The sequence below is a fragment of the Myotis lucifugus genome, unplaced genomic scaffold (assembly GCF_000147115.1).
Source record: "Myotis lucifugus unplaced genomic scaffold, Myoluc2.0 scaffold_1414, whole genome shotgun sequence".
NCBI classification, from domain to species: Eukaryota; Metazoa; Chordata; class Mammalia; order Chiroptera; family Vespertilionidae; genus Myotis; species Myotis lucifugus.
The window spans coordinates 14,758-38,860 of NW_005872462.1; the positions used below are offsets into that span (position 1 = coordinate 14,758).

The 24,103-nt window shown below is 53.1% G+C and overlaps 3 protein-coding genes across 7 annotated transcripts; 1 reads left to right on the forward strand and 2 right to left on the reverse strand.

Moving 5' to 3' along the window:
- Window positions 1-109: 109 nt before the first annotated feature.
- CUNH10orf88 (chromosome unknown C10orf88 homolog) lies at window positions 110-8,227 on the forward strand. Of its 4 annotated transcripts, none has more exons than XM_023748457.1 (6): window positions 110-686; window positions 1,035-1,120; window positions 2,233-2,305; window positions 4,085-4,291; window positions 6,483-6,958; window positions 7,096-8,227. In XM_023748457.1, exons 4-6 carry the CDS (start codon window positions 4,217-4,219, stop codon window positions 7,349-7,351), a joined length of 807 nt encoding a protein of 268 aa, XP_023604225.1. In that variant the 5' UTR covers window positions 110-686; window positions 1,035-1,120; window positions 2,233-2,305; window positions 4,085-4,216; the 3' UTR covers window positions 7,352-8,227. The 4 variants fall into 4 exon arrangements, with proteins under 4 accessions (XP_023604225.1, XP_023604222.1, XP_023604223.1 ...); XM_023748454.1 differs by having other exon boundaries at window positions 116-686; window positions 1,035-1,238; XM_023748455.1 differs by having other exon boundaries at window positions 121-686; window positions 1,035-1,238; window positions 6,504-6,958.
- Window positions 8,228-9,469: 1,242 nt separating this feature from the next.
- On the reverse strand, window positions 9,470-12,580 carry FAM24A (family with sequence similarity 24 member A). 2 transcript variants are annotated; one of them, XM_006107766.3, is made up of 3 exons: window positions 11,722-12,580; window positions 10,530-10,650; window positions 9,470-9,609 (listed from the first exon to the last, which is right to left on the reverse strand). In XM_006107766.3, the coding sequence occupies exons 2-3, from the start codon at window positions 10,637-10,639 to the stop codon at window positions 9,477-9,479; spliced, it is 243 nt and encodes an 80-aa protein (XP_006107828.2). In that variant the 5' UTR covers window positions 10,640-10,650; window positions 11,722-12,580; the 3' UTR covers window positions 9,470-9,476. The 2 variants fall into 2 exon arrangements, with proteins under 2 accessions (XP_006107828.2, XP_014305263.2); XM_014449777.2 differs by having other exon boundaries at window positions 9,470-9,666.
- A 3,328-nt stretch (window positions 12,581-15,908) lies between these two features.
- On the reverse strand, window positions 15,909-23,685 carry LOC102427222 (uncharacterized protein C10orf88-like). Its single transcript, XM_023748458.1, has 6 exons — window positions 23,523-23,685; window positions 23,172-23,375; window positions 22,097-22,169; window positions 19,604-19,810; window positions 16,933-17,408; window positions 15,909-16,795 (listed from the first exon to the last, which is right to left on the reverse strand). Exons 2-6 carry the CDS (start codon window positions 23,243-23,245, stop codon window positions 16,540-16,542), a joined length of 1,086 nt encoding a protein of 361 aa, XP_023604226.1. The 5' UTR covers window positions 23,246-23,375; window positions 23,523-23,685; the 3' UTR covers window positions 15,909-16,539.
- Between the last annotated feature and the right edge of the window lie 418 nt (window positions 23,686-24,103).

Below are 24,103 nucleotides of genomic sequence, written 5' to 3' on the forward strand. Positions count from 1 at the left end.
GGGTCCGGGAGCCAGCTGGGGGCGGGATGTGCGGGGAGCCGTTGCCAGAACCGCGAGGGGTGGGTCGGGGCGCGGGAGGGCGGGGCGGCTGCGCGTGGTGCGCCTGGCCCAGGGCGCGGGGCCCAGACACTGGGTAGAGACGCCCCCGCCCTGTGTCCCTGGGTCAGCCCCGCAGGCCCCGTCCAACCGCACCCGCCTCTGTCCCCCAACGAGCAGACCCTCCTGGGGCCCAGGAGGCGAGAAATGTCCCCCCCGGGGGTCGCCTCCCCGTTTGGAAACAGACTGTCCTCTGTCCGTTCTGCCCCCGCCCCTGTGCACAGGCAGGTGCCCTGAGCGCCACATTAAATAGGAAGCCATTCCGGGGGCCGAGCAAGATGCCCGTGATCAGGGGAAGCAGGGAACCCGACGTCCCAACACCCATCCCTCACGGGGACATTTCCCCAGTGTTTTGTGTTTTGTTTTGTTAGAGAGAGAAGGGGGTGGGGGGAGAGACAAAGGGAAACACGCGGATTGGCTGCCTCCTGTGCCCACCCGACCTGGGCCTGGGGAACCTGCAACCAAGGTCCATGCCCTGGACCCACGACCCTCCAGTCCCGCGCTGATGCTCTGCCCGCCCAGGGCACAGGCCCGGCTGAAGCGGCCATTTCTCTGTGAGTCTGTGCTGAGCAGCTGTGGGCTGTTGGAAGGTGTGTGAACCCCAAAGGCAATCGGAAGTGAAAGAAATGCCAGCCCGGGGGCCTATCGGTGGGTTGGCGGCGAGTGCAGAGGCCGACACTGATATTTGTCACTTTTTTTTTTTTAAATATATTTTATTGATTTTTTACAGAGGAAGGGAGAGGGATAGAGAGTTAGAAACATCGATGAGAGAGAAACATCGACCAGCTGCCTCCTGCACATCTCCTACTGGGGGTGTGCCCGCAACCAAGGTACATGCCCTTGACCGGAATCGAACCCGGGACCCCTCAGTCCGCAGGCCGACGCTCTATCCACTGAGCCAAACCGGTTTCGGCTGATATTTGTCACTTTCTCTGCAGCCTCGACCTGGTGATTCTGAAAAGGAGCCAGAAGAGCCCAGATGAAAAGCCCTGCTTCCTCTCCCTGAGCTGTGACCCCAGTGGAGGTGAAGGAATCGTTTCTGTTGGCATTTTAAGTTCAGCAAGAAATATGGAAGTGTACTTAGGAGAGGAGTACTGTGGCACCAGTAGGGGCAGGAGTGTTGGTAATGTGCTGGATACCAGGTTTGTGACTCCCCGCGTGCAGCTCCTTTCAGGGCGGGTTTCTGTGTCCCAGCTCTGGGAGCTCCTGCTTCTCTGAATTGGCCTCAGACACTAGGGGGAGGAGCCAGAAACACCAGCAGCCGGAGTTCAGGCCTCGGGGGAGGATCCCAGGACAGTCGGGGTCAGCCCTGGTGTGTTTGCAGCTGGAAACTGACAGCTGGTGGGCGGGAGCTGAGCTGGCCAGGGTCCCAGCCAGTGCCTGGGAGAGGCCTCTTCTCTGTGTAACTCGCAGGGTCAAACGGTAATCTGTCCATCAGCCGGGACTTTGAACATATCTCCTTGAAGGAAGCCCTTTCCAAACAGTGGGCAGCCCAGCACTGCCAACCAGCATACTTAACCCGCGGCTATGCTTTCTGATTTTTTTCTGATTTTTTGCAAAGAACATGTCCTAACCTCTCTTTTATGTCACTCAAAATAGGAACTGTTTTATGTACCATGCAGGTTGGAAGTAGTAGATGTGTTTATTGAGCTTTAGAATATGCTTGTGCTACAAGATTACACATTTGTTATCAAATTCAATTCTTTCATAAGCTGCTAAGTGGCAGGTGTAGTCTGTCCTCCCTTGAATTTTCCTTGGAAGCCACCACCCCTCCCACCTCACCGGGAAAACTATCTTAGGACAAGTATTGGCCTGGAAACCCTTATTTTCAAATGTGACCATTAAAGGTGATAACGTGCCCAGCTGGTGTGGCTAGTGGTTGAGCATCGGTCCACCCATAAGCTGGGAGGTCACGGTTGGATTCCTGGTCACGGCACATGCCTGAGTTGCAGGCTCCATCCCCAGTAGAGGGCAATGGGGAGGCAGTCGATCTGTGATTCTCTCTCATCATTGATGTTTCTCTCTCTTCTCCCTTCCACTTTCTGAAATAAATTTTAAACATTTAAAATAATTTATCAATTTTAAAAAGTGATAATGTGTGAAAATAAAGGGACAATTTTTATTTTTTATTTTTAGTGAACATGAAAAGATTATTTTGTACAAAAAATGTCTAAAATTGGAGTCCGCTGCACAAGCTTGTAAAATAAAGGTAAGTCATTACAAAATTGGAACTAAGTTGAAAATCGCAGTTGTTTTTGTACTGTGCACATTTGTTTTATGTTGGCTTAGTAATCCTCAATGCTCTCCCTTTCAAATTGGACCATTTGTTAGCTATGGCAACGCCATGTCATGTATAGTGTTAATACAGTTAATGCTGTTGTGCTCTTCAGCTTTGGAAACTCAGTTTAAAATCCGGTTTCTTTTGATATAAAATGTAGGTGCCAAGAAAACCACAAGCAGAGTTGGGACCAAAATACCAAAAAAAAACCCCAGGTAGAGGAGTTTCAGACCAGGGCACCAGGAAGTTAGAGATCGGGCCAGGCCAGGGCCTTCACCATGAAACAGTGTCACAGTGAAGGTGGGTGAGGGGGTCAGCCTGGGGGCGGGGCAGTGAGCTGGAACCCTGGCCCCGCCTGTCCTGTGGGCTGGTCGCTGATGTCCCACCGCTTAGCCCCAGCCCAGTGGGCAGTGCTGGGGCCGAAGGAAAGAGACCCTTGGGTGGTTCCCATCCCTGAAGTCCTGTGTTGCTGTTACTTACAGATGACAGGATTGGTTGTTCCAGGATGTGTCAGAGGCATATTCATGTTCAGGCTTCTAACGTCCTTTAAACAAGGTGATGCACGCATTGAAGAAGTGTTGAGTGCCCATTGATGCCACATACTGTATCAGGCACTTAGGAGCTAGCATCATCAAATAAGTTGGAACAAAGCCCTCGTGTTAATATTAGAGCGGACCGGACATAGTAGGTTCAAGGTGCAAAATAGGTTCCGTTTGATAGTGAGAAAGTCTTAGGGATTAAGGAGCAGGAAAGGGATCCTGTGGAGGTTGGAATGTGGGTGTGGGAGTGTAGGGAGGTGTTGGCTTACTGGTTGATGACAGTGACGTTGGTGCCGCTGAGGTTTTAGATCGGGATCTGTCTTCAGCTGTGGTCTGTGTGATCCCTGGGTGTGTGTGTCTCAGAAGGTGGGTGTTTCTGTAACTTCTGTGGAGGGACGTGCAGTGCAAAGGGTGTTTCATTCAGGGAAATCATTGGTTTGTATGGGGCTTCATCTGGGCCAATCATATATTAAAGTTAAAATAAAAATAGTAGGGATGCATGTTTCTGAGCACTTTCTCAATGGTAGACACTGGAAATTTTAACACTGATCGTCACCGTAGCAACCATGTGAAACACTGATCTCATCGCAGCAACCACATGAAATCGATTTGCTCCTGACTAAGGTTTGGCATCTGCACGCGGGCGCACACGCACACACACACACACACACACACACACACACACACGCAGAGTAGCCTTTGCTGAGCACCTGTCTGTCTGAGTCTAAAGCCTGTTCCCTTCCCACTGAGCGGCTGTGTTGTCCGGACCACAGGGAACGTGGTTTGGTTTAAAGTGTGGACAAAATGGGGCAGCATAAAGCATTGCACAAAATTTACTATTTCAGCAAACACTGCCTGGGCTCTGGCCGGCCCTGCTCTGTATTAAATAATATTAAAGCAACTTGCAGTACATTAAGCCGTCAGATTGCTATGGTTTATCTTTGATTCCTCCTATAAGTATGTAAAATGTTATTTTACATGTGATTGTGTAGTTTAAATTTTTTATTTAAATGGTTCTGAGTAGTTTTTAGACTATAACTGTTCTAGCGAAACCTAAGTGAACTTTTAGACTCTTGACTGCTTCACTGTTACTTAGGTCACAGCAGGAAGTGACCTTAAGTAGCGATTGTTGTTCCATATTGTTACTTTCCTAACTTCTGTTTTATGCCAGTTGCTCTCCTTTGGTGAAAAGCCGTGTGTGTTCGTCAGTAAAGTTGTGGTGCACGTGCGACCCGTCCCAGCAAAGTCTCCCACAAGCTCTCCTGCTCTGGGGACCAGGGTGGACCTGGAGAGGGTCCACGCCATGGTGGAGGCCATGGGGTCCACGCTGTCCCCTGGAGCTCAGCAGCTGATGAGTATGGTCAGATTCCAGCAGCAGGTACGTGGAGGGGCTTTCTTTCCAGACGCCTGTAAACTGGGTATATGGTCGCTTTTTATAAGGACACTAGAGGCTCGGTGCACGAAATCATGCACGGGGAGAGGCCCTAGGCCTGGCCTGTGATCAGGGCCGTCTTCCGCCCGCTCCCCAGTCCCCAGTCCCGCCCTGCCACCACCCACCCCGGTTCCCCGTGGTTCCCCGTTGGCCATTCAGCTATCTGAGCCTGTGGGCTTGGGGGAGGGACCGAGAGGTGATTGGTCGATTGGTCGTTCTGGTCGTTACGCAGTTATGGTCACTGGCCTTTTATTATATAGGATGGAGTGATTTAAACTTTCCTTTGCACTTTTATTATTGCTGTGACCAATCTTTCCTTACTGATGGAAAATAGCGCTGTGTAGATCTAGTCTCTGGAAAAAGTATTTTGTTGCAGAGTTCACAGCTCTCCAGGAGCTCCCTCCCTCCCTCCCTCACTCCCTCCCTCCCTCCCTCACTCACTCATTTCACTCGTGTTGATGAGCAGCTGCTCAGGGCCTAAGGCCCTGCTTGGCTCCTGTAGCCGCTCCAGGCCAGTTCCCTGCAGCCTGTCTTCAAGGGTCTCCCGAGTCCCGGGGCCCTGGGGCCGTGCGAGGGCGGGAGCCGAGGAAGAGGAAAGGCTCGAGGAAGGGCAGCGCTTCTCCAGGCCCCTTCTCAGGAGGAAGGCGGGTCAGGCAGGTGAATGGGGGGTCAAGTTCAGATGGAAAGAGTGTGACTTAAATCTCCAGGGCCAGAGGAGCAGGGCGTGGCTAGGACGGCAGAGTGCATTTCTCAGCCATGTGTCCAGGTTTGGGGTGTTTGTTGGTTTAATTCTAAATGTAACGTGGCTCCTTTGCCGTGGATTCAGGCCTTTCAGAAGGACAGTGAGTGAATAAGTGCTCCCCTGCGGCACCCTCTTCCCCACCTGCTGTGACTCCTCCTGGCGGGTTCTCTGCATGTGGACCGCTTACAAGTCCTCCCACCCAGCACGTGTGTTGTAACCTGCTTTCCCCACGCCGGGCCAACTCATTACATATGGGGACATGTGGGGAGCCCCCGGGGAAAGAAAGAAGATGACCCCAGTGCTTCTTCTTTTAAACAAGACAATGAAAGACGTCCTCCTGGGGGGCGGCTGTATTAATGGAGCGATTCCTGCAGGACAGGCCTGGTTCTCTGGGAGTGCTCAGTGTTAGCACAGCAGCTACGGAATGTCTCCTGGAAAATGCCCTGTGAGCAGGGTCACCCCTCACTGCGTGTAAACTAGGATGTTCCATGAGCAGGACTCCTGCTCTGTGGGTGGTGTGAGCAGGCTGTTCAGGACCTTCGGGGTGAACATGGGCGCGGCCAGTCCTGAGGGCCCTGGGCGGTGAGGTCCCAGGCGCTCCCTGCTTTGCTGGTGCCTGCGGTTACTTGTTTTTGAAAGTTTACTAATTTATCTCTTGTGCTTGAAGTTCAGAACTGCAGGCTTTGTGCTTGCGTTAGCGATGTGGAATGATGGGGTGGGAGCCTGTATCAAAGTGCCTGCGTATAGTTGTCATTTCATGTTACTGACTGAGGGACCGGCCCCGTTTGCTGGGAGAAAATATATGCAGTTGAGGACCCAAAACATAATCTATTAGCCTACAAACGACTGAGGCAGACAGAGCTCAAAGGGAGCTCGTGTTCGTCATGGAACATGTCTAGTCGTTGCAGGCATCACAGATTTCCCACCACACAAGCGGGAAGCGTGTCACCAGCCGGGCGTCTCCATGCCTGTGGGTCCTGGGACATCCTCAGGTTGGCGACCACGTGGGAAGTGACAGGTGATACTTAATCCTGTGGACACTACCCATTCCTGTGACTCTGGAGAGCCCACATTTACTTCCATGAGCCAGGAAGGAACTGTTAACTGCCATTGCTGTTGTACTAAGTGTGCTGGTATTTGTTTTAGCATTTTCTTGAGGAAAAACCACAGTCATGAGATGACAAGCCCGGACTGGAATGGGGTTGCCGGGTCGCGTCCTGGTTCCCACTCACCAGCTGTGCGGCCTGGGCCGGGTGACCTTGAACCTGGTCCCCTCAGCTGCTGGTGGCAGTCATGGTGGCTGCCTGCATAGGGCTGTGTCGGGGACCCAGTGGAGAATGGCCGCGGCCTGGTTCTAAATTACCGCAAACTTTCTCCGGTCATTGCTGTTGACAGCCCTATTCCCTGTTCCCTCAGCGCTGCCTTCCCCTGGGGGAGCAGCTGCAGGCGGTTCTGGGGAGCGCTGCCTCCAGGCGGGTGCTGGGCCTGTGGGCCTCGGCGCCCTCGGGAACCTGCGACCGGCCGACCTGCGCACCTGTGCCTCTCAGAGCCGGGCTGACTTCGGGACGCGGGACAGAAGACGTGACAGCTCCCGGGGATGAGAGCGCACGGCCCCCCGGGGGAGGGAACCCCGCACCCCTCGGAGAGTGGGACATTGCGCCCCAGAGCCATCCTCTCCCCGGGAGGGACCTTCAGCTCGCCACGGCGTCTTCCTTACCAAAGAGGGCGAGTGACAGCCCCGCGGCCCCTGCCCCCGAGCTGCTGCCCCTCCTCCAGGACGTGTGCGGGCAGGTGCGCCGGCTCCGTGGGGCTCAGAGTGCCGCGTGGCCGGGACACGGCCCCACGCCCAGCGAAGGCGGCCTTGGTGGTGGGTAAGTCTTTGCCTATGGACTCAGAGCGGGTGAGGGGCTGCATGGGAAGCAGCAGGCTGTGTGTTGCTGCTGGTTGTCTAGTGGCTTTTGTTGCCGTGTGGAGGTCAGGGTCATGTTTGGTCTTTAATTCCCTTTAGGATGGGAGAGCCGCCCGCCTGCTCCTACTTGGAAAAGATTCTGTCCAAGAACCTGGAGCTGATGGAGAGGAGGCTGACGGACTACCTGGACGAGCGTCTGCGGGCCCTGCAGGAGCACGTGGATGGCCAGGTGGCGCTGCTGGCCCACCTGCTGCAGACACACCTGCTGCAGAGCCCCGGCTCCCCGCCCCCGCCCCCGGGGATGCCGCTCACGCGCTGTGACTCTGGGGACAGACTCTCCAACGGAGAGAGATAGGCGCTCCCGTGCGCCGTGCATGCAGATATTTATTACCTATTTATTACAACGCGACCCAAAGCTCCGAGCCAGTGTCGATGTCATTGGAGGATCAGCATCCTACTTGCATCAAGTGACCTCAGCGTTCATTCCCTGTGCTTGTGACGTGACCCCCGTGACGTGACCCCCGGGCTGCATGAGAGTGGATGGCCTTCCTTGTGCTTGTGACGTGACCCCGTGCCCGAGTGTGAGCGTGATCGGGTCAGGAGTTATTTTTGTTCGCAGAGTTATTCACTCTTACAGAGATTTGTGTCCCTCGATGTTGTTTTAAGTGTTTAAAATTTTTAAGGCTCTCCCATGAGGTGTGTTTGATAGAAGTGTATTTTTTATCTATGAAAGACCTTATTTCCTCATCTTAGGAGGGAGAGAAATAGTGCACTGAGGATTTGGTAGTTGTTTTTCTCTTTGGTTATCTGTAAGTCGGAACCTCTGCGCTCACGGACTTGCACTGGCGCTGCTCCCAGAGAACAGGCGCAGGTCGGCCCTCTGTGCCGCCGGGGCGGTGGCGCTGGCGCTGGCTTCCTGTGTCGTGGTGACGGAAGGAAGGCCCGTGCCCCCTCCGTGGGGGTTCGTTGCTGGAGATTTGTGTTGGACGGGACGCGAGGGCGGTTACCTTGTTTTATCTCCATCCACCGGGAAGCACGGGACCCCTTGCCGCGCTGATGCCCGTCCCCAGCGCCTGTGCTGGGTGTGAGCGCCGGGCGCACCCTGAGGGCGGCGTGGGCGAGGAGATGGCTGTGCTCGCTGCCGGCTTTGTCGTCAGGAAGTGTAACCATTGCATGTGCTGAAGGGGATGTATTTGCATCTAAAAATAAACGCGTCCATTTTGGAAACCACGTGAGGGAATACAGGTGCTTTATTATCCTTGGATCTCTGCTTGTGGAGGAATCTGCTCCATTTCCGGATCCTGTACAGGGGACACGGGAGGCACACAGCAGCCACCTGCCCAGCCTTCCCTCGCCCATGGGCGTTCACGGCGCGCGGCTCCGGGGTATTTCTTTGTCATTCTCGAGGGTTCCCTCTCACCTCAAGTTGAGCCCGTCAGTCAAGTTTTATAGCTTCTGGTGTGTAGTCTCTTCATTGATTTAGAAAACGCCTCCCCAAGATTGTAGCCATATCACTACCCTCAGAGCGAGGACCACGGATGCACAGAGATGCAGGTGGTTGAAAAACCAATGCTAGGTTCTTCTGCGTGTGTCTGACAGGAGATGTGATTGGGAAGCAGTGTCCCAATGGTCTCTCAGGTGGTGTTTGCCAATGTGAATGGAATGTGTTAATGGCTTCGCTGCATGGGCTGTGCAGTCTGCACGTTAGGGCTCTGGTACCGCATCTCCGTGGCAGCGAGCAGCTGGGTCCCAGGCCCGGGGTGTAAGCCCGGGAGCCCCTTACCTGGCCCAGGTTTCATCTCTGCCTCGTCCACAGCTCCCTGCCTTGCGCCCAGGACTCTCCCCTCCTCCTTCCGCTCCTGCTGACCTGGCCCTGCTGTGCCCTGGCCTCTGCCGTGAGGAGCCAGTGCTGCCAGGGGAGGGTCCCCCCGGAAACCTTGTCCCTTCGGAGCCCAAGTCAGGCTCCAGGCCGGGAGGAGATGGACGCCTGGACGGACGGCGGGCCCTCCAGTCAGCACAGGCCACGGCTGGGGGTCCGTCCTGATCCTCGTAGAGTGCAGATGGAAGGACCGGTTCCGGGTCTCAGAGGGCTTCCCGCCAGGACACGTGTCTCTTCCGGAGACGGCGTCCCCTTCCCCGAGGCGGCCGGGATAAGAAGTTTTCATCCCCAGCGCCTGGCACGATGCTGCCTCCTGTCAAATCGCCGACGTGCCTTTTTAGTTCCTACTCCTGCCCGCCTCTGCTGCATGCGACATTACGAGCCGGTTGCTCCACGTCCCAAAGTGGGTGATGCCCAGTTTCAGCACATGGCTCACTAACGACACCAAACATCCCCGAGGCGGGGCGGGTATTTTCAATTCTGCGTTTATTCAAAAGCACATGAACGTCCTGTAGCACAAACACAGTGGGAACACTATAAAACGACTCGGATAAAACATTCTGCTAAGAAAGGTCACTCCTGCAGGTGCCATGCCCGCCGGTCAGAGCCCCTCGCTCACGTCGCAGAAGCCGGGCGGCAGGGACTTGGAGTCAGCGCACAGCTGACACTCGTCGTAGAGCTGGAGGCCAGGGTAGCAGCTGGCGGTGATGGACGAGGCTGCGGCGATCTTGTCCCTGGTGACCATGGACGGGACACTTTTTAGAACCAAACACACCGGTAGCTTTGGAGCTCTTAAGAAAAGAGACACACAGGAGGGATTAGAACCCCCTCAGCCCACCTGTGCCTGCGGTCAGGGTGCCGGGGGTCTGGGGCGGCCCAGCCCAAGCGGAAAGCTCTGCCCTGCCCAGGCTCCAGGTCACGTGCTCTACCAAGACGCCAGAGATGCCAGGCCAGACCCAGCACGAAGGGAGAGGAGCTGCCAGCGCTGCTCCCCCAGTGGCTGAGGCCCCAACTGCGGAGCCCGGGTGGGGGGCTGGCGCCTGTCAGCTGCCCCGGGGTCTGGATTGACCTAGTGCACAGCCCCCCTCCCTAGAGCAGGAGCTCCACGGCTTCTGCCAGCGAACCTCCCACATTTGAAGGGTCCTCTCCCCCCAACTGAATGACCTGCCTGAGCTCCCCTCCTTCTCTGGTGTCCCCGGATCTTCACCAGCTCGGCTCCCCACGCCTACAGGCACCTCCCTGTCCCCAAGGCCGTGGGCGATGGAGGAGGGAACCCCGGGAGCTCCGAGCTCGGGCTGGGGAGACTGACCGAGCCCGTCCTCTGGGCGAACCGAGGCAGAGGCTCCCACGCGCCTGCCCCGCGATCCACAGTCTGCAGCGCCCGGGACACGGGCAGGGCCGGCCAGGGTGTGAGTCCCCGCGGAGGGGCAGCTCCCCGAGGCCCGGGCAGCGGACAGCGCTGACCCAGAGCCGCCTGCCCGCTGGGAACCTCACTGTGAGCTCACAGCCCAGCCCCGAGGGGAAGGGCCGGGATTCCATGCTCACCTGCCTCTGCCTTTTCCCATCTGCCCTGTTCCTGACCCCGGGGGGCGGCCCAGGGCAGGGCGTGCCCTGCTCCAGCTCAGGGAGTGGCCACTCTAACCACGTCACTTACTTCAATATGCTGGTCAGTTTGAATAGAAGGCTGGTGACACAGAACATCAGCAGGACTATGGCGATCAGCAAGGCGACCCCGACGGCCGTCATGATCCTGATGTCAAACATCTTCCCGGCACCTGGGCAGGGAGTGCAGGGCGGTGACTGGCTCCCCTGCCCACAGCCCGGCTCGGCCTCAGTGTGCTGCTCCCGAGAAGGAAGCATGAACCCCCACCCGCAGGCCTATGCCTGTAAAACACGGACGGTCTCCCAGGGGGGCCCAGGGCCTCGGCCGGCCCAGCCACGTGGGGGTCGAGGTTTTATTCGTGGATGAAAAGGGACTGAAATGCAAAGTGAGAGAGAAGGAAACAGGACAGGTGGTGGGAAGGACGTTCTCCCTCTCGCAGGCAGTAACGGGCAGCTAGCGGTGAGTAACAAGCAGGCCGCACATGAGCCAAATGGTTTCACTCCCTCCACCTAGGTCTCGTGAACTCTCCTTGCTGATGGAGTCAGGACTGCCCCTTGCTGCTCATCAAACTTAAAACTATTCCAAGCACAGAACTAAGGGAACGGCTCTTTCCCGAATGCCATGCTTGACAACACTGAGCATGAGCAAACCCACTTGCCGTGCTGTTTTCAGGAAGAAAGGCCTTTAACTGTCCTCTGACAACTGTCATGCCACCTCCTGGTTTAAGGGGACTCTAGGAGCCCTTGTCACTAGACCATCCTGTCACTAGGAGACCATGGGCCTTTCTGCCATTTTTCCTCCCAAATCTTCCCAGGAAATTCAATTTGGTTGGAATAAGCAATTTGTGTAATTTAACATTGAAATGAGAACCATGGCCCAGGAAGAAAGAATAAACAATGTGACGCTGCCCGACCGGTGTGGCTCAGTTCTTGAGGGTCATCCCTTGAATGGTTCGATGGTTCGATTCCAGGTCAGGGCCCATGCCTGGGGAGCGGGCTCAATTCCCAGTAGCGGGCAGCCAATTGATGATTCTCTCATCATTGATGTTTCTCTCTCTCCCTCTCCCTTCTTCTCAGAAATCAATAAAACATGTTTAAAACAACAACAACATGACTGCCAAGCATCCTTGGAACAGTTACACCCTCGGGTAGGGAGGAAGGCCAACTAGAAAAAAATTACTTAAAGACCTTAGGAAACAGGTTATTGTATCAAACCCGTCACTTGCTACCATACTGGTCCTTACTCAGTCAAAGGCCGCGAAAGGTCGAGCCTGCCACTGGAGAAGAAGGGAGCTATGGCTTCATCCTGTGCGGAGTGCGGTCCGAGGCCCAGCCATGGTCCAGCTCCAGCTTCCGCGCAGCGGGCTGTGACATCACCGCTCGGCCCCCCGGCTCCGCCCTGGGGTTCTGAATTCTGTTCCATTGTACTTAGAGTTCAGCCCCCAGGAAGCAGAAATGCTATTTTGAATCACTGAATTCTAAGTTTTGACCTTTTCGGTTGTATTTCCCCTTATTTTCAGAATTTGTTGATCAAAAGCAAGTTTAAGATTTCAATTTTAAAATTAAAAGAAAAAGACAAATGTGGGAAGCTAAAAACTCTTAATACTTAATAGTTCAGTGCTAGCCCTCGCTGGTTTGATTAGTGGTTAGAGCATGGCCCGTGGACTAAAGGGTCCCAGGTTCGATTCCGTCCAGGTCACGAACCTCGGTTGCAGGCTCACTCCCCAGGCCCAGGTGGCAACCAATCGATATGTCTCTTTCACATCAATGTTTCCTTCTCTGTGTCTCTCCCCCACTCTCCCACTCTCTCTAAAAATAATCAATGGACCGCTTGTTTGATGGTGATCTACATGATAAGGAAGCTAAAAAATTCCTATCACATAGTGACGGCGTGACATAATTTATTTACGTTTGTGGCAATGCTGGTGTAAACAAACCTACTGCTGTTCCAGGTGTATAAAAGTACAGCACATATGACTATGTACAGTACATAGTACTTGATAATGAAAATAAACAACTATGTTATCAACTGATGTATTTATTACACTATACTTATTTATTTTTTATTAAATAAATCTTTATTGTTCAGATTATTAGTTGTTGCTTTCCCCTCCCATAGCTCCCCTCCACCCAGTTCCCACCCCACCCTCTGCCCTTACCCCCCCCCCCCACTGTCCTCATCCATAGGTGTATGATTTTTGTCCAGTCTCTTCCCACACCCCCCACACCCCTTTCCCCCTGAGAATTGTCAGTCCACTCCCTTTCTATGCCCCTGATTCTATTCACCAGTTTACTCTGTTCATCAGATTTTTTATTCACTTGATTTTTAGATTCACTTGTTGATAGATATGTATTTGTTGTTCATAATTTTTATCTTTACCTTTTTCTTCTTCCTCTTCTTAAAGAATACCTTTCAGCATTTCGTATAATACTGGTTTGGTGGTGATGTACTCCTTTAGCTTTTTCTTATCAGTGAAGCTCTTTATCTGACCTTCAATTCTGAATGATAGCTTTGCTGGGTAAAGTAATCTTGGTTGTAGGTTCTTGGTATTCATCACTTTGAATATTTCTTGCCACTCCCTTCTGGCCTGCACAGTTTCTGTTGAGAAATCACCTGACAATCGTATGGGTACTCCCTTGTAGGTAACTAATTGTTTTTCTCTTGCTGCTTTTAAGATTCTCTCTTTGTCTTTTGCCCTTGGCATTTTAATTATGATGTGTCTTGGTGTGGTCCTCTTCGGATTCCTTTTGTTTGGGGTTCTCTGCACTTCCTGGACTTGTAAGTCTATTTCTTTCACCAGGTAGGGGAAGTTTTGTCATTATTTCTTCAAATAGGTTTTCAATATCTTGCTCTCTCTCTTCTTCTGGCATCCCTATAATTTGGATGTTGGTTTGCTTGAAGTTGTCTCAGAGGCTCCTTACACTATCTTCATATTTTTGGATTCTTTTTTCTTTTTGCTTTTCTGGTTGGGTATTTTTTGCTTCTTCATATTTCAAATTTTTGACTGGATTCTTGGGATCCTCTTGTCTGCTGTTGGATCTCTGTATATTATTCTTTATTTCAGTCAGTGTATGCTTAATTTCTAGTTGGTCCTTTTTCATATCCTCGAGGGTTTCACTAAATTTATCGGCAGTTTCTAGAAAATTCTTGAAAAACCTTATAACCGTGGTTTTGAACTCTATATCCAGTAGTTTGCTTTCCTCCATTTCTGTCATTTGTGATCTCTTTGTCTCCTCATTTTGGCTGCTTCCCTGTGTTGATAGAGTGGCTTTGTGTGCTAGGTGTCCTATAAGGCCCAGTGGCTCAGCCTCCCCAATTACCTGAGGTGGACACTCTTGGTGCACCCCTTTGTGAGCTGTGTGCACAGTCTTGTAGTTAAGCCTTGATTGTTGTTGGTATCACTGGGAGGAATTGACCTCCAGGCCAATTGGCTGTGCGAATCAGCTGTGTCTACAGTGGGAGAACTTCTGTGCTGGAGACACCCTTATGGGGCAAAACTTGCTTCAGTGGGGCTTTGGTGCTCACTGAGTCTGCCCCCTGAGTGTGTCCCTTATGGATCTGAGGAGTTGTAATCTGGATGGTCCCAATCTGACCACTGGGTACACTGGCTCTTGGATCTTTAAAGGGGTGCTAATTTAGCATCTGCCTGAGGCTACCCAGCAGGAGCTATGGAGAGATCTGCAGATTCCTCTTCCTTGTTTCGGGTTTGGAGGTGCCCAGATGAGGCCGAGCTGTGAAGCAATGCAAGCTGCTGTGGGGCCTTGAGCCTTCTTTTGGATGTTCTGGGTCTCACTGACCCAGCTGCAGTTTGTTAGGTAATTTTAGATTGCAAAGGGCCAGGCCTTTCATATGCAAAAGCCTCTGCTTGCAGCTTGGGTGGGGCGGGGTCTCAGGGAATCAACAGGGCGGAGCAAGCAGCTATGGCTGGTCCTCAGCCCTACCCCAAGAGGCCCCATGTCTGTGTCCCGCGGTAGTCACTGAAAGCACCTCTGAGAGAGAGCCACCCTCGAGTTCCGCCCGCTGCCAGACAGACCAGTTTCTCCCCGTATGAGTCTGGGTCCTCAGAGACTCGCCCGGAAGTGGAGTTCAGAGCCCTCAGGAGCTTGAGACTCCCTCCAGACTGAAAAAGACACATGCGTCCTCCGTTGCCAGCCTTTTCCACGCGCGCGCCTCCGTACCTCTGCACTTTACTTCCGAACCTCCTCTGAGTCTCAGTGTGCTTTTCTCTTTCCTTCTAGTTGTAGAATTTCCACTCAGCCAGCCTTCCTGTGGTTCTGGATGATGTCTGTTTTGTCTTTTAGTTGTATTTTTTGAAGTGGTTGTGTGAGGCAGCAATTTCAGGTGTTTACCTATGCCGCCATCTTGGTTTTCTATACTTATTTATTTAACATATTTTTATTGATTTCAGAGAGAAAGGGGAAGACATAGAAACATCAATGATTAGAATCATGGATCTGCTGCCTCCTGCAAGTCCCACACAGGGGATCAAGCCTGCAACCCGGGCCTGTGCCCTGACCGGGAATCGAACCGTGACTTTTTGGTTCCTGGGTCCACGCCCAAGCACTGAGCACGCCGGCTGGGCCTGTATTATACTTGCAGTCATTACTTTAGGATGTGCTTTTTCTACTTTAAAGAGAATTGGAGACAAAACAGCAGCCACATCACGCGGGCAGCAGCCTCATGCATGTTGTTTACTGAATCTCTTGATTGCATCATTCTCTCGCGCTTCGTTTCGTCTCGTGTTGTTTTCCACAGGAACACGCTGTGCAGGTGTGTAGCCAGGGGCCACAGGCTGGACCATGGAGCCCAGGCGTGCAGCAGGCGGTACCGTCCAGGCGTGTGGAGGTGCACTATCCTGTTCACACAAGGATGAAACCACCCAAGGATGCCACTCCTCAGAGTGAGCCCTCAACGTTCTGTGCACACGACTGTGCTGACTGAATGTGACGGCCCTTCAGCACCAACACAGCAGAGGGGAGGGGAGAGCGACTTTCACATTTACTAGGACAGTAATGATGTAGGGACACGTGCCATTCTTCCTGTTTAAGGAGACAGAACAGAAGAGCAGAAAGAGGGAGAGAAAACTGGGCACCCATAGGCCAGGCTGGTGCTGGGACATCATGTCCAAAACATTATCCCCTTTTCTCCCCATTTTACTGAGTTTCCAGAGTGGACCAATTATTTTTAGATGCAAATACATCACCTTCAGCACATGCAATGGTTACGCTTCCTGACACGAGGCCACCACAGAGAACGGCCATCTGCCCGCCACACGCCTCACCCAGCGCGAGCCTCGTCGCTCACACCCACCACAGGCTCTGGGAGGACCCGGCATCAGCTCGGCAAGGAGGGTCCCCGCTTTCTGGGGGGAGGGACAGCACGATAGTCTCTCGTTTTGCATCAACCGCTAAATCTAAAATAATTCTGACAAAGAGGCCAGTTTTGATTTTACTTTCCTTCCACAGCTACAATAAGAAAGAACATAAAAAAATGGCCCCAATGGACACTAATTTTACAAATGCCAAACACAACTAATTTCTTACTGAGAAGAACAATATAAAATATAACCCGTGATCTGAAATAAAAGGCTGCAAGTCTTAATACCTGGTTTTCCAAGAACAATCAATTAGGAAAACAAAAACCAAAATACTCTAACCATTTTCCCCATAACCCTAAAATATAGGGTCTTTACATAAATTAAAACAGTGCATACTTCAAATACATACACAATACACACCAAAGAACTATAGTAGAAATCCTTAAATGTTTTAAAGATTTAAACACAGAAGTATGAACTCTGCAAACAAAAATAACTCCTGACCCGATCACACTCACACTGGGGCACGGGGTCACGTCACAAGCACAAGGAAGGTCATCCACTCTCATGCAGCCCGGGGGTCACGTCACGGGGGTCACGTCACAAGCACAGGGAATGAACGCTGAGGTCACTTGATGCAAGTAGGATGCTGATCCTCCAATGACATCGACACTGGCTCGGAGCTTTGGGTCGCGTTGTAATAAATAGGTAATAAATATCTGCATGCACGGCGCACGGGAGCGCCTATCTCTCTCCGTTGGAGAGTCTGTCCCCAGAGTCACAGCGCGTGAGCGGCATCCCCGGGGGCGGGGGCGGGGAGCCGGGGCTCTGCAGCAGGTGTGTCTGCAGCAGGTGGGCCAGCAGCGCCACCTGGCCATCCACGTGCTCCTGCAGGGCCCGCAGACGCTCGTCCAGGTAGTCCGTCAGCCTCCTCTCCATCAGCTCCAGGTTCTTGGACAGAATCTTTTCCAAGTAGGAGCAGGCGGGCGGCTCTCCCATCCTAAAGGGAATTAAAGACCAAACATGACCCTGACCTCCACACGGCAACAAAAGCCACTAGACAACCAGCAGCAACACACAGCCTGCTGCTTCCCATGCAGCCCCTCACCCGCTCTGAGTCCATAGGCAAAGACTTACCCGCCACCAAGGCCGCCTTCGCTGGGCGTGGGGCCGTGTCCCGGCCACGCGGCGCTCTGAGCCCCTCGGAGCCGGCGCACCTGCCCGCACACGTCCTGGAGGAGGGGCAGCAGCTCGGGGGCAGGGGCCGCGGGGCTGTCACTCGCCCTCTTTGGTAAGGAAGACGCCGTGGCGAGCTGAAGGTCCCTCCCGGGGAGAGGATGGCTCTGGGGCGCAATGTCCCACTCTCCGAGGGGTGCGGGGTTCCCTCCCCCGGGGGGCCGTGCGCTCTCATCCCCGGGAGCTGTCACGTCTTCTGTCCTGCGTCCCGAAGTCAGCCCGGCTCTGAGAGGCACAGGTGCGCAGGTCGGCCGGTCGCAGGTTCCCGAGGGCGCCGAGGCCCACAGGCCCAGCACCCGCCTGGAGGCAGCGCTCCCCAGAACCGCCTGCAGCTGCTCCCCCAGGGGAAGGCAGCGCTGAGGGAACAGGGAATAGGGCTGTCAACAGCAATGACCGGAGAAAGTTTGCGGTAATTTAGAACCAGGCCGCGGCCATTCTCCACTGGGTCCCCGACACAGCCCTATGCAGGCAGCCACCATGACTGCCACCAGCAGCTGAGGGGACCAGGTTCAAGGTCACCCGGCCCAGGCCGCACAGCTGGTGAGTGGGAACCAGGACGCGACCCGGCAACCCCATTCCAGTCCGGGCTTGTCATCTCATGACTGTGGTTTTTCCTCAAGAAAATGCTAAAACAAATACCAGCACACTTAGTACAACAGCAATGGCAGTTAACAGTTCCTTCCTGGCTCATGGAAGTAAATGTGGGCTCTCCAGAGTCACAGGAATGGGTAGTGTCCACAGGATTAAGTATCACCTGTCACTTCCCACGTGGTCGCCAACCTGAGGATGTCCCAGGACCCACAGGCATGGAGACGCCCGGCTGGTGACACGCTTCCCGCTTGTGTGGTGGGAAATCTGTGACGCCTGCAACGACTAGACATGTTCCATGACGAACACGAGCTCCCTTTGAGCTCTGTCTGCCTCAGTCGTTTGTAGGCTAATAGATTATGTTTTGGGTCCTCAACTCAACTGCATATATTTTCTCCCAGCAAACGGGGCCCGTCCCTCAGTCAGTGACATGAAATGACAACTATACACAGGCACTTTGATACAGGTTCCGACCCCATCATTCCACATCGCTAACACAAGCACAAAGCCTGCAGTTCTGAACTTCAAGCACAAGAGATAAATTAGTAAACTTTCAAAAACAAGTAACCGCAGGCACCAGCAAAGCAGGGAGCGCCTGGGACCTCACCGCCCAGGGCCCTCAGGACTGGCCGCGCCCATGTTCACCCCGAAGGTCCTGAACAGCCTGCTCACACCACCCACAGAGCAGGAGTCCTGCTCATGGAACATCCTAGTTTACACGCAGTGAGGGGTGACCCTGCTCACAGGGCATTTTCCAGGAGACATTCCGTAGCTGCTGTGCTAACACTGAGCACTCCCAGAGAACCAGGCCTGTCCTGCAGGAATCGCTCCATTAATACAGCCGCCCCCCAGGAGGATGTCTTTCATTGTCTTGTTTAAAAGAAGAAGCACTGGGGTCATCTTCTTTCTTTCCCCGGGGGCTCCCCACATGTCCCCATATGTAATGAGTTGGCCCGGCGTGGGGAAAGCAGGTTACAACACACGTGCTGGGTGGGAGGACTTGTAAGCGGTCCACATGCAGAGAACCCGCCAGGAGGAGTCACAGCAGGTGGGGAAGAGGGTGCCGCAGGGGAGCACTTATTCACTCACTGTCCTTCTGAAAGGCCTGAATCCACGGCAAAGGAGCCACGTTACATTTAGAATTAAACCAACAAACACCCCAAACCTGGACACATGGCTGAGAAATGCACTCTGCCGTCCTAGCCACGCCCTGCTCCTCTGGCCCTGGAGATTTAAGTCACACTCTTTCCATCTGAACTTGACCCCCCATTCACCTGCCTGACCCGCCTTCCTCCTGAGAAGGGGCCTGGAGAAGCGCTGCCCTTCCTCGAGCCTTTCCTCTTCCTCGGCTCCCGCCCTCGCACGGCCCCAGGGCCCCGGGACTCGGGAGACCCTTGAAGACAGGCTGCAGGGAACTGGCCTGGAGCGGCTACAGGAGCCAAGCAGGGCCTTAGGCCCTGAGCAGCTGCTCATCAACACGAGTGAAATGAGTGAGTGAGGGAGGGAGGGAGGGAGCTCCTGGAGAGCTGTGAACTCTGCAACAAAATACTTTTTCCAGAGACTAGATCTACACAGCGCTATTTTCCATCAGTAAGGAAAGATTGGTCACAGCAATAATAAAAATGCAAAGGAAAGTTTAAATCACTCCATCCTATATAATAAAAGGCCAGCGACCGGAACTGCGTAACGACCAGAACGACCAATCGACCAATCGCTATGAGGTGCATTGACCACCTCTCGGTCCCTCCCTCAAGCCCGCAGGCTCCAATCGCTGAATGGCCAACGGGGAACCACGGGGAACCGGGGTGGGTGGTGGCGGGGCGGGACTGGGGACTGGGGAGCGGGCGGAAGACGGCCCTGATCACAGGCCAGGCCTAGGGCCTCTCCCCGTGCATGATTTCGTGCACCGAGCCTCTAGTGTCCTTATAAAAAGCCACCATTTACCCCGTTTACAGGCGTCTGGAAAGAAAGCCCTTCCACGTACCTGCTGCTGGAATCTGACCATACTCATCAGCTGCTGAGCTCCAGGGGACAGCGTGGACCCCATGGCCTCCACCATGGCGTGGACCCTCTCCAGGTCCACCCTGGTCCCCAGAGCAGGAGAGCTTGTGGGAGACTTTGCTGGGACGGGTCGCACGTGCACCACAACTTTACTGACGAACACACACGGCTTTTCACCAAAGGAGAGCAACTGGCATAAAACAGAAGTTAGGAAAGTAACAATATGGAACAACAGTCGCTACTTAAGGTCACTTCCTGCTGTGACCTAAGTAACAGTGAAGCAGTCAAGAGTCTAAAAGTTCACTTAGGTTTCGCTAGAACAGTTATAGTCTAAAAACTACTCAGAACCATTTAAATAAAAAATTTAAACTACACAATCACATGTAAAATAACATTTTACATACTTATAGGAGGAATCAAAGATAAACCATAGCAATCTGACGGCTTAATGTACTGCAAGTTGCTTTAATATTATTTAATACAGAGCAGGGCCGGCCAGAGCCCAGGCAGTGTTTGCTGAAATAGTAAATTTTGTGCAATGCTTTATGCTGCCCCATTTTGTCCACACTTTAAACCAAACCACGTTCCCTGTGGTCCGGACAACACAGCCGCTCAGTGGGAAGGGAACAGGCTTTAGACTCAGACAGACAGGTGCTCAGCAAAGGCTACTCTGCGTGTGTGTGTGTGTGTGTGTGTGTGTGTCAGTGATGGCTCTGCTACCCTGCGTGTGTGTGTGTGTGTGTGTGTGTGTGTGCTGTGATGGCTCTCCTACCCTGCGTGTGTGTGTGTGTGTGTGTGTGTGTGTGTGCTGTGATGGCTCTCCTACCCTGCGTGTGTGTGTGTGTGTGTGTGTGTGTGTGTGCTGTGATGGCTCTGCTACCCTGCGTGTGTGTGTGTGTGTGTGTGTGCTGTGATGGCTCTCCTACCCTGCGTGTGTGTGTGTGTGTGTGTGTGTGTGTATAGTGATGGCTCTCCTACCCTGCATGTTTATATGTGTGTGTCTGTGTGTGTGTGCGCATGTTTGTGTGGGCGCACGTGTGTGGGTGCACGCACACCTCAGGGCAGATGCCAAACCTGAGTCAGGAGCAAATCGATTTCATGTGGTTGCTACGATGACGATCAGTGTTAAAATTTCCAGTATCTTCCATTGAGAAAGTGCTCAAAAACATGCATCCCTACTATTTTTAACTTTAATATATGATTGGCCCAGATGAAGCCCCATAAAACCAAACCTTTCCCTGAATGAAATGCCCTTTGCACTGCACGTCCCTCCACAGAAGTTACAGAAACACCCACCTTCCGAGACACACACACCCAGGGATCACACAGACCACAGCTGAAGACAGATCCCGATCTAAAACCTCAGCGGCACCAACAACGTCACTGTCATCAACCAGTAAGCCAACACCTCCCTACACTCCCACACCCACATTCCAACCTCCACAGGATCCCTTTCCTGCTCCTTAATCCCTAAGACTTTCTCACTATCAAACGGAACCTATTTTGCACATTGAACCTACTATGTCCGGTCCGCTGTAATATTAACATGAGGGCTTTGTTCCAATTTAATTGATGATGCTAGCTCCTAAGTGCCTGATACAGTATGTGGCATCAATGGGCACTCAACACTTCTTCAATGCGTGCATCACCTTGTTTAAAGGACTTTAGAAGCCATGATCATGAATATGCCTCTGACACATCCTGGAACAACCAATCCTGTCATCTGTAAGTAACAGCAACACAGGACTTCAGGGATGGGAACCACCCAAGGGTTTCTTTCCTTCGGCCCCCAGCACTGCCCACTAGGCTGGGGCTAAGCCAGGGGTGGGCAAACTTTTTGACTCGAGGGCCACAATGGGTTCTTAAACTGGACCGGAGGGCCGGAACAAAAGCATGGATGGAGTGTTTGTGTGAACTAATATAAATTCAAAGTAAACATCATTACATAAAAGGGTATGGTCTTCGAACGGGCCGGATCCGGCCCGCGGGCTGTAGTTTGCCCTCGGCTGGGCTAAGTGGTGGGACATCAGCGACCAGCCCACAGGACAGGCGGGGCCAGGGTTCCAGCTCGCTGCCCCGCCCCCTGGCTGACCACCTCACCCACCTTCATTGCGACACTGTTTCATGGTGAAGGCCCTGGCCTGGCCCGATCTCTTTAACTTCCTGGTGCCCTGGTCTGAAACTCCTCTACCTGGGTTTTTTTCTCAGTATTTTGGTCCCAACTCTGCTTGTGGTTTTCTTGGCACCTACATTTTATATCAAAAGAAACCGGATTTTTAACTGAGTTTTCCAAAGCTGAAGAGCACAACAGCATTAACTGTATTAACACTATACATGACATGGCGTTGCCATAGCTAACAAATGGTCCAATTTGAAAGGGAGAGCATTGAGGATTACTAAGCCAACATAAAACAAATGTGCACAGTACAAAAACAACTGCGATTTTCAACTTAGTTCCAATTTAGTAATGACTTACCTTTATTTTACAAGCTTGTGCAGCGGACTCCAATTTTAGACATTTTTTGTACAAAATAATCTTTTCATGTTCACTAAAAATAAAAAATAAAAATTGTCCCTTTATTTTCATACATTATCACTTTTTAAAATTGATAAATTATTTTAAATGTTTAAAATTTATTTCAGAAAGTGGAAGGGAGAAGAGATAGAAACATCAATGATGAGAGAGAATCACAGATCGACTGCCTCCCCATTGCCCTCTACTGGGGATGGAGCCTGCAACTCGGGCATGTGCCCTGACCAGGAATCCAACCGTGACCTCCCAGCTTATGGGTGGACCGATGCTCAACCACTAGCCACACCGGCCCGGCACATTATCACCTTTAATGGTCACATCTGAAAATAAGGGTTTCCAGGCCAATACTTGTCCTGAGATTGTTTTCCCGGTGAGGTGGGAGGGGTGGTGGCTTCCAAGGAAAATGCAAGGGAGGACAGACTACACCTGCCACTTAGCAGCTTATGAAAGAATTGAATTTGATAACAAATGTGTAATCTTGTAGCACAAGCATATTCTAAAGCTCAATAAACACATCTACTACTTCCAACCTGCATGGCACATAAAACAGTTCCTATTTTGAGTGACATAAAAGAGAGGTTAGGACATGTTCTTTGCAAAAAATCAGAAGAAAATCAGAAAGCATAGCCGCGGGTTAAGTATGCTGGTTGGCAGTGCTGGGCTGCCCACTGTTTGGAAAGGGCTTCCTTCAAGGAGATATGTTCAAAGTCCCGACTGATGGACAGATTACCGTTTGGAAAACAGACCCTGCGAGTTACACAGAGAAGAGGCCTCTCCCAGGCACTGGCTGGGACCCTGGCCAGCTCAGCTCCCGCCCACCAGCTGTCAGTTTCCAGCTGCAAACACACCAGGGCTGACCCCGACTGTCCTGGGATCCTCCCCCGAGGCCTGAACTCCGGCTGCTGGTGTTTCTGGCTCCTCCCCCTAGTGTCTGAGGCCAATTCAGAGAAGCAGGAGCTCCCAGAGCTGGGACACAGAAACCCGCCCTGAAAGGAGCTGCACGCGGGGAGTCACAAACCTGGTATCCAGCACATTACCAACACTCCTGCCCCTACTGGTGCCACAGTACTCCTCTCCTAAGTACACTTCCATATTTCTTGCTGAACTTAAAATGCCAACAGAAACGATTCCTTCACCTCCACTGGGGTCACAGCTCAGGGAGAGGAAGCAGGGCTTTTCATCTGGGCTCTTCTGGCTCCTTCTCAGAATCACCAGGTCGCGGCTGCAGAGAAAGTGACAAATATCAGTGTCGGCCTCTGCACACGCCGCCAACCCACGGATAGGCCCCCGGGCTGGCATTTCTTTCACTTCCGATTGCCTTTGGGATTTACACACCTTCCAACAGCCCACAGCTGCTCAGCACAGACTCAGAGAAATGGCCCCTTCAGCCGGGCCTGTGCCCTGGGCGGGCAGAGCATCAGCGCGGGACTGGAGGGTCGTGGGTCCAGGGCATGGACCTTGGTTGCAGGTTCCCCAGGCCCAGGTCGGGTGGGCACAGGAGGCAGCCAATCCGCGTGTTTCTCTTTGTCTCTCCCCGCCCCCCTTCTCTCTCTAACAAAACAAAACACAAAACACTGGGGAAATGTCCCCGTGAGGGATGGGTGTTGGGACGTCGGGCTCCCTGCTTCCCCTGATCACGGGCATCTTGCTCGGCCCCCGGAATGGCTTCCTATTTAATGTGGCGCTCAGGGCACCTGCCTGTGCACAGGGGCGGGAGCAGAACGGACAGAGGACAGAGTCTGTTTCCAAATGACGGGGAGGGCGACCCCCGGGGGGGACACTTCCCGCCTCCTGGGCCCCAGGAGGGTCTGCTCGTTGGGGGACAGAGGCGGGTGCGGTTGGACGGGGCCTGCGGGGCTGACCCGCGGACACAGGGGAGGGGCGTCTCTACCCCGAGTCCAGGGCCCAGCGCCCCGCGCCCCACGCGCAGCCGCCCCGGCCTCCCGCGGC

Excerpts from the sequence above, each read along its gene's own strand:
- CUNH10orf88 (XM_023748454.1), top strand. The coding sequence starts at position 1,165 with ATGGAAGTGTACTTAGGAGAGGAGTACTGTGGCACCAGTAGGGGCAGG. Across the intron at positions 1,239-2,232 it reads GGTAATGTGCTGGATACCAG|TGAACATGAAAAGATTATTT; the intron begins GTTTGTGACTCC and ends TTTTATTTTTAG. Across the intron at positions 4,292-6,482 it reads TGGTCAGATTCCAGCAGCAG|CCCTATTCCCTGTTCCCTCA; the intron begins GTACGTGGAGGG and ends TGCTGTTGACAG.
- LOC102427222 (XM_023748458.1), bottom strand. The coding sequence starts at position 23,245 with ATGGAAGTGTACTTAGGAGAGGAGTACTGTGGCACCAGTAGGGGCAGG. Across the intron at positions 19,811-22,096 it reads CACAAGCTTGTAAAATAAAG|TTGCTCTCCTTTGGTGAAAA; the intron begins GTAAGTCATTAC and ends GTTTTATGCCAG. Across the intron at positions 16,796-16,932 it reads GAAGGCGGCCTTGGTGGCGG|GATGGGAGAGCCGCCCGCCT; the intron begins GTAAGTCTTTGC and ends AATTCCCTTTAG.
- FAM24A (XM_014449777.2), bottom strand. The coding sequence starts at position 10,639 with ATGTTTGACATCAGGATCATGACGGCCGTCGGGGTCGCCTTGCTGATC. Across the intron at positions 9,667-10,529 it reads AAACTGACCAGCATATTGAA|AGCTCCAAAGCTACCGGTGT; the intron begins GTAAGTGACGTG and ends TCTTTTCTTAAG.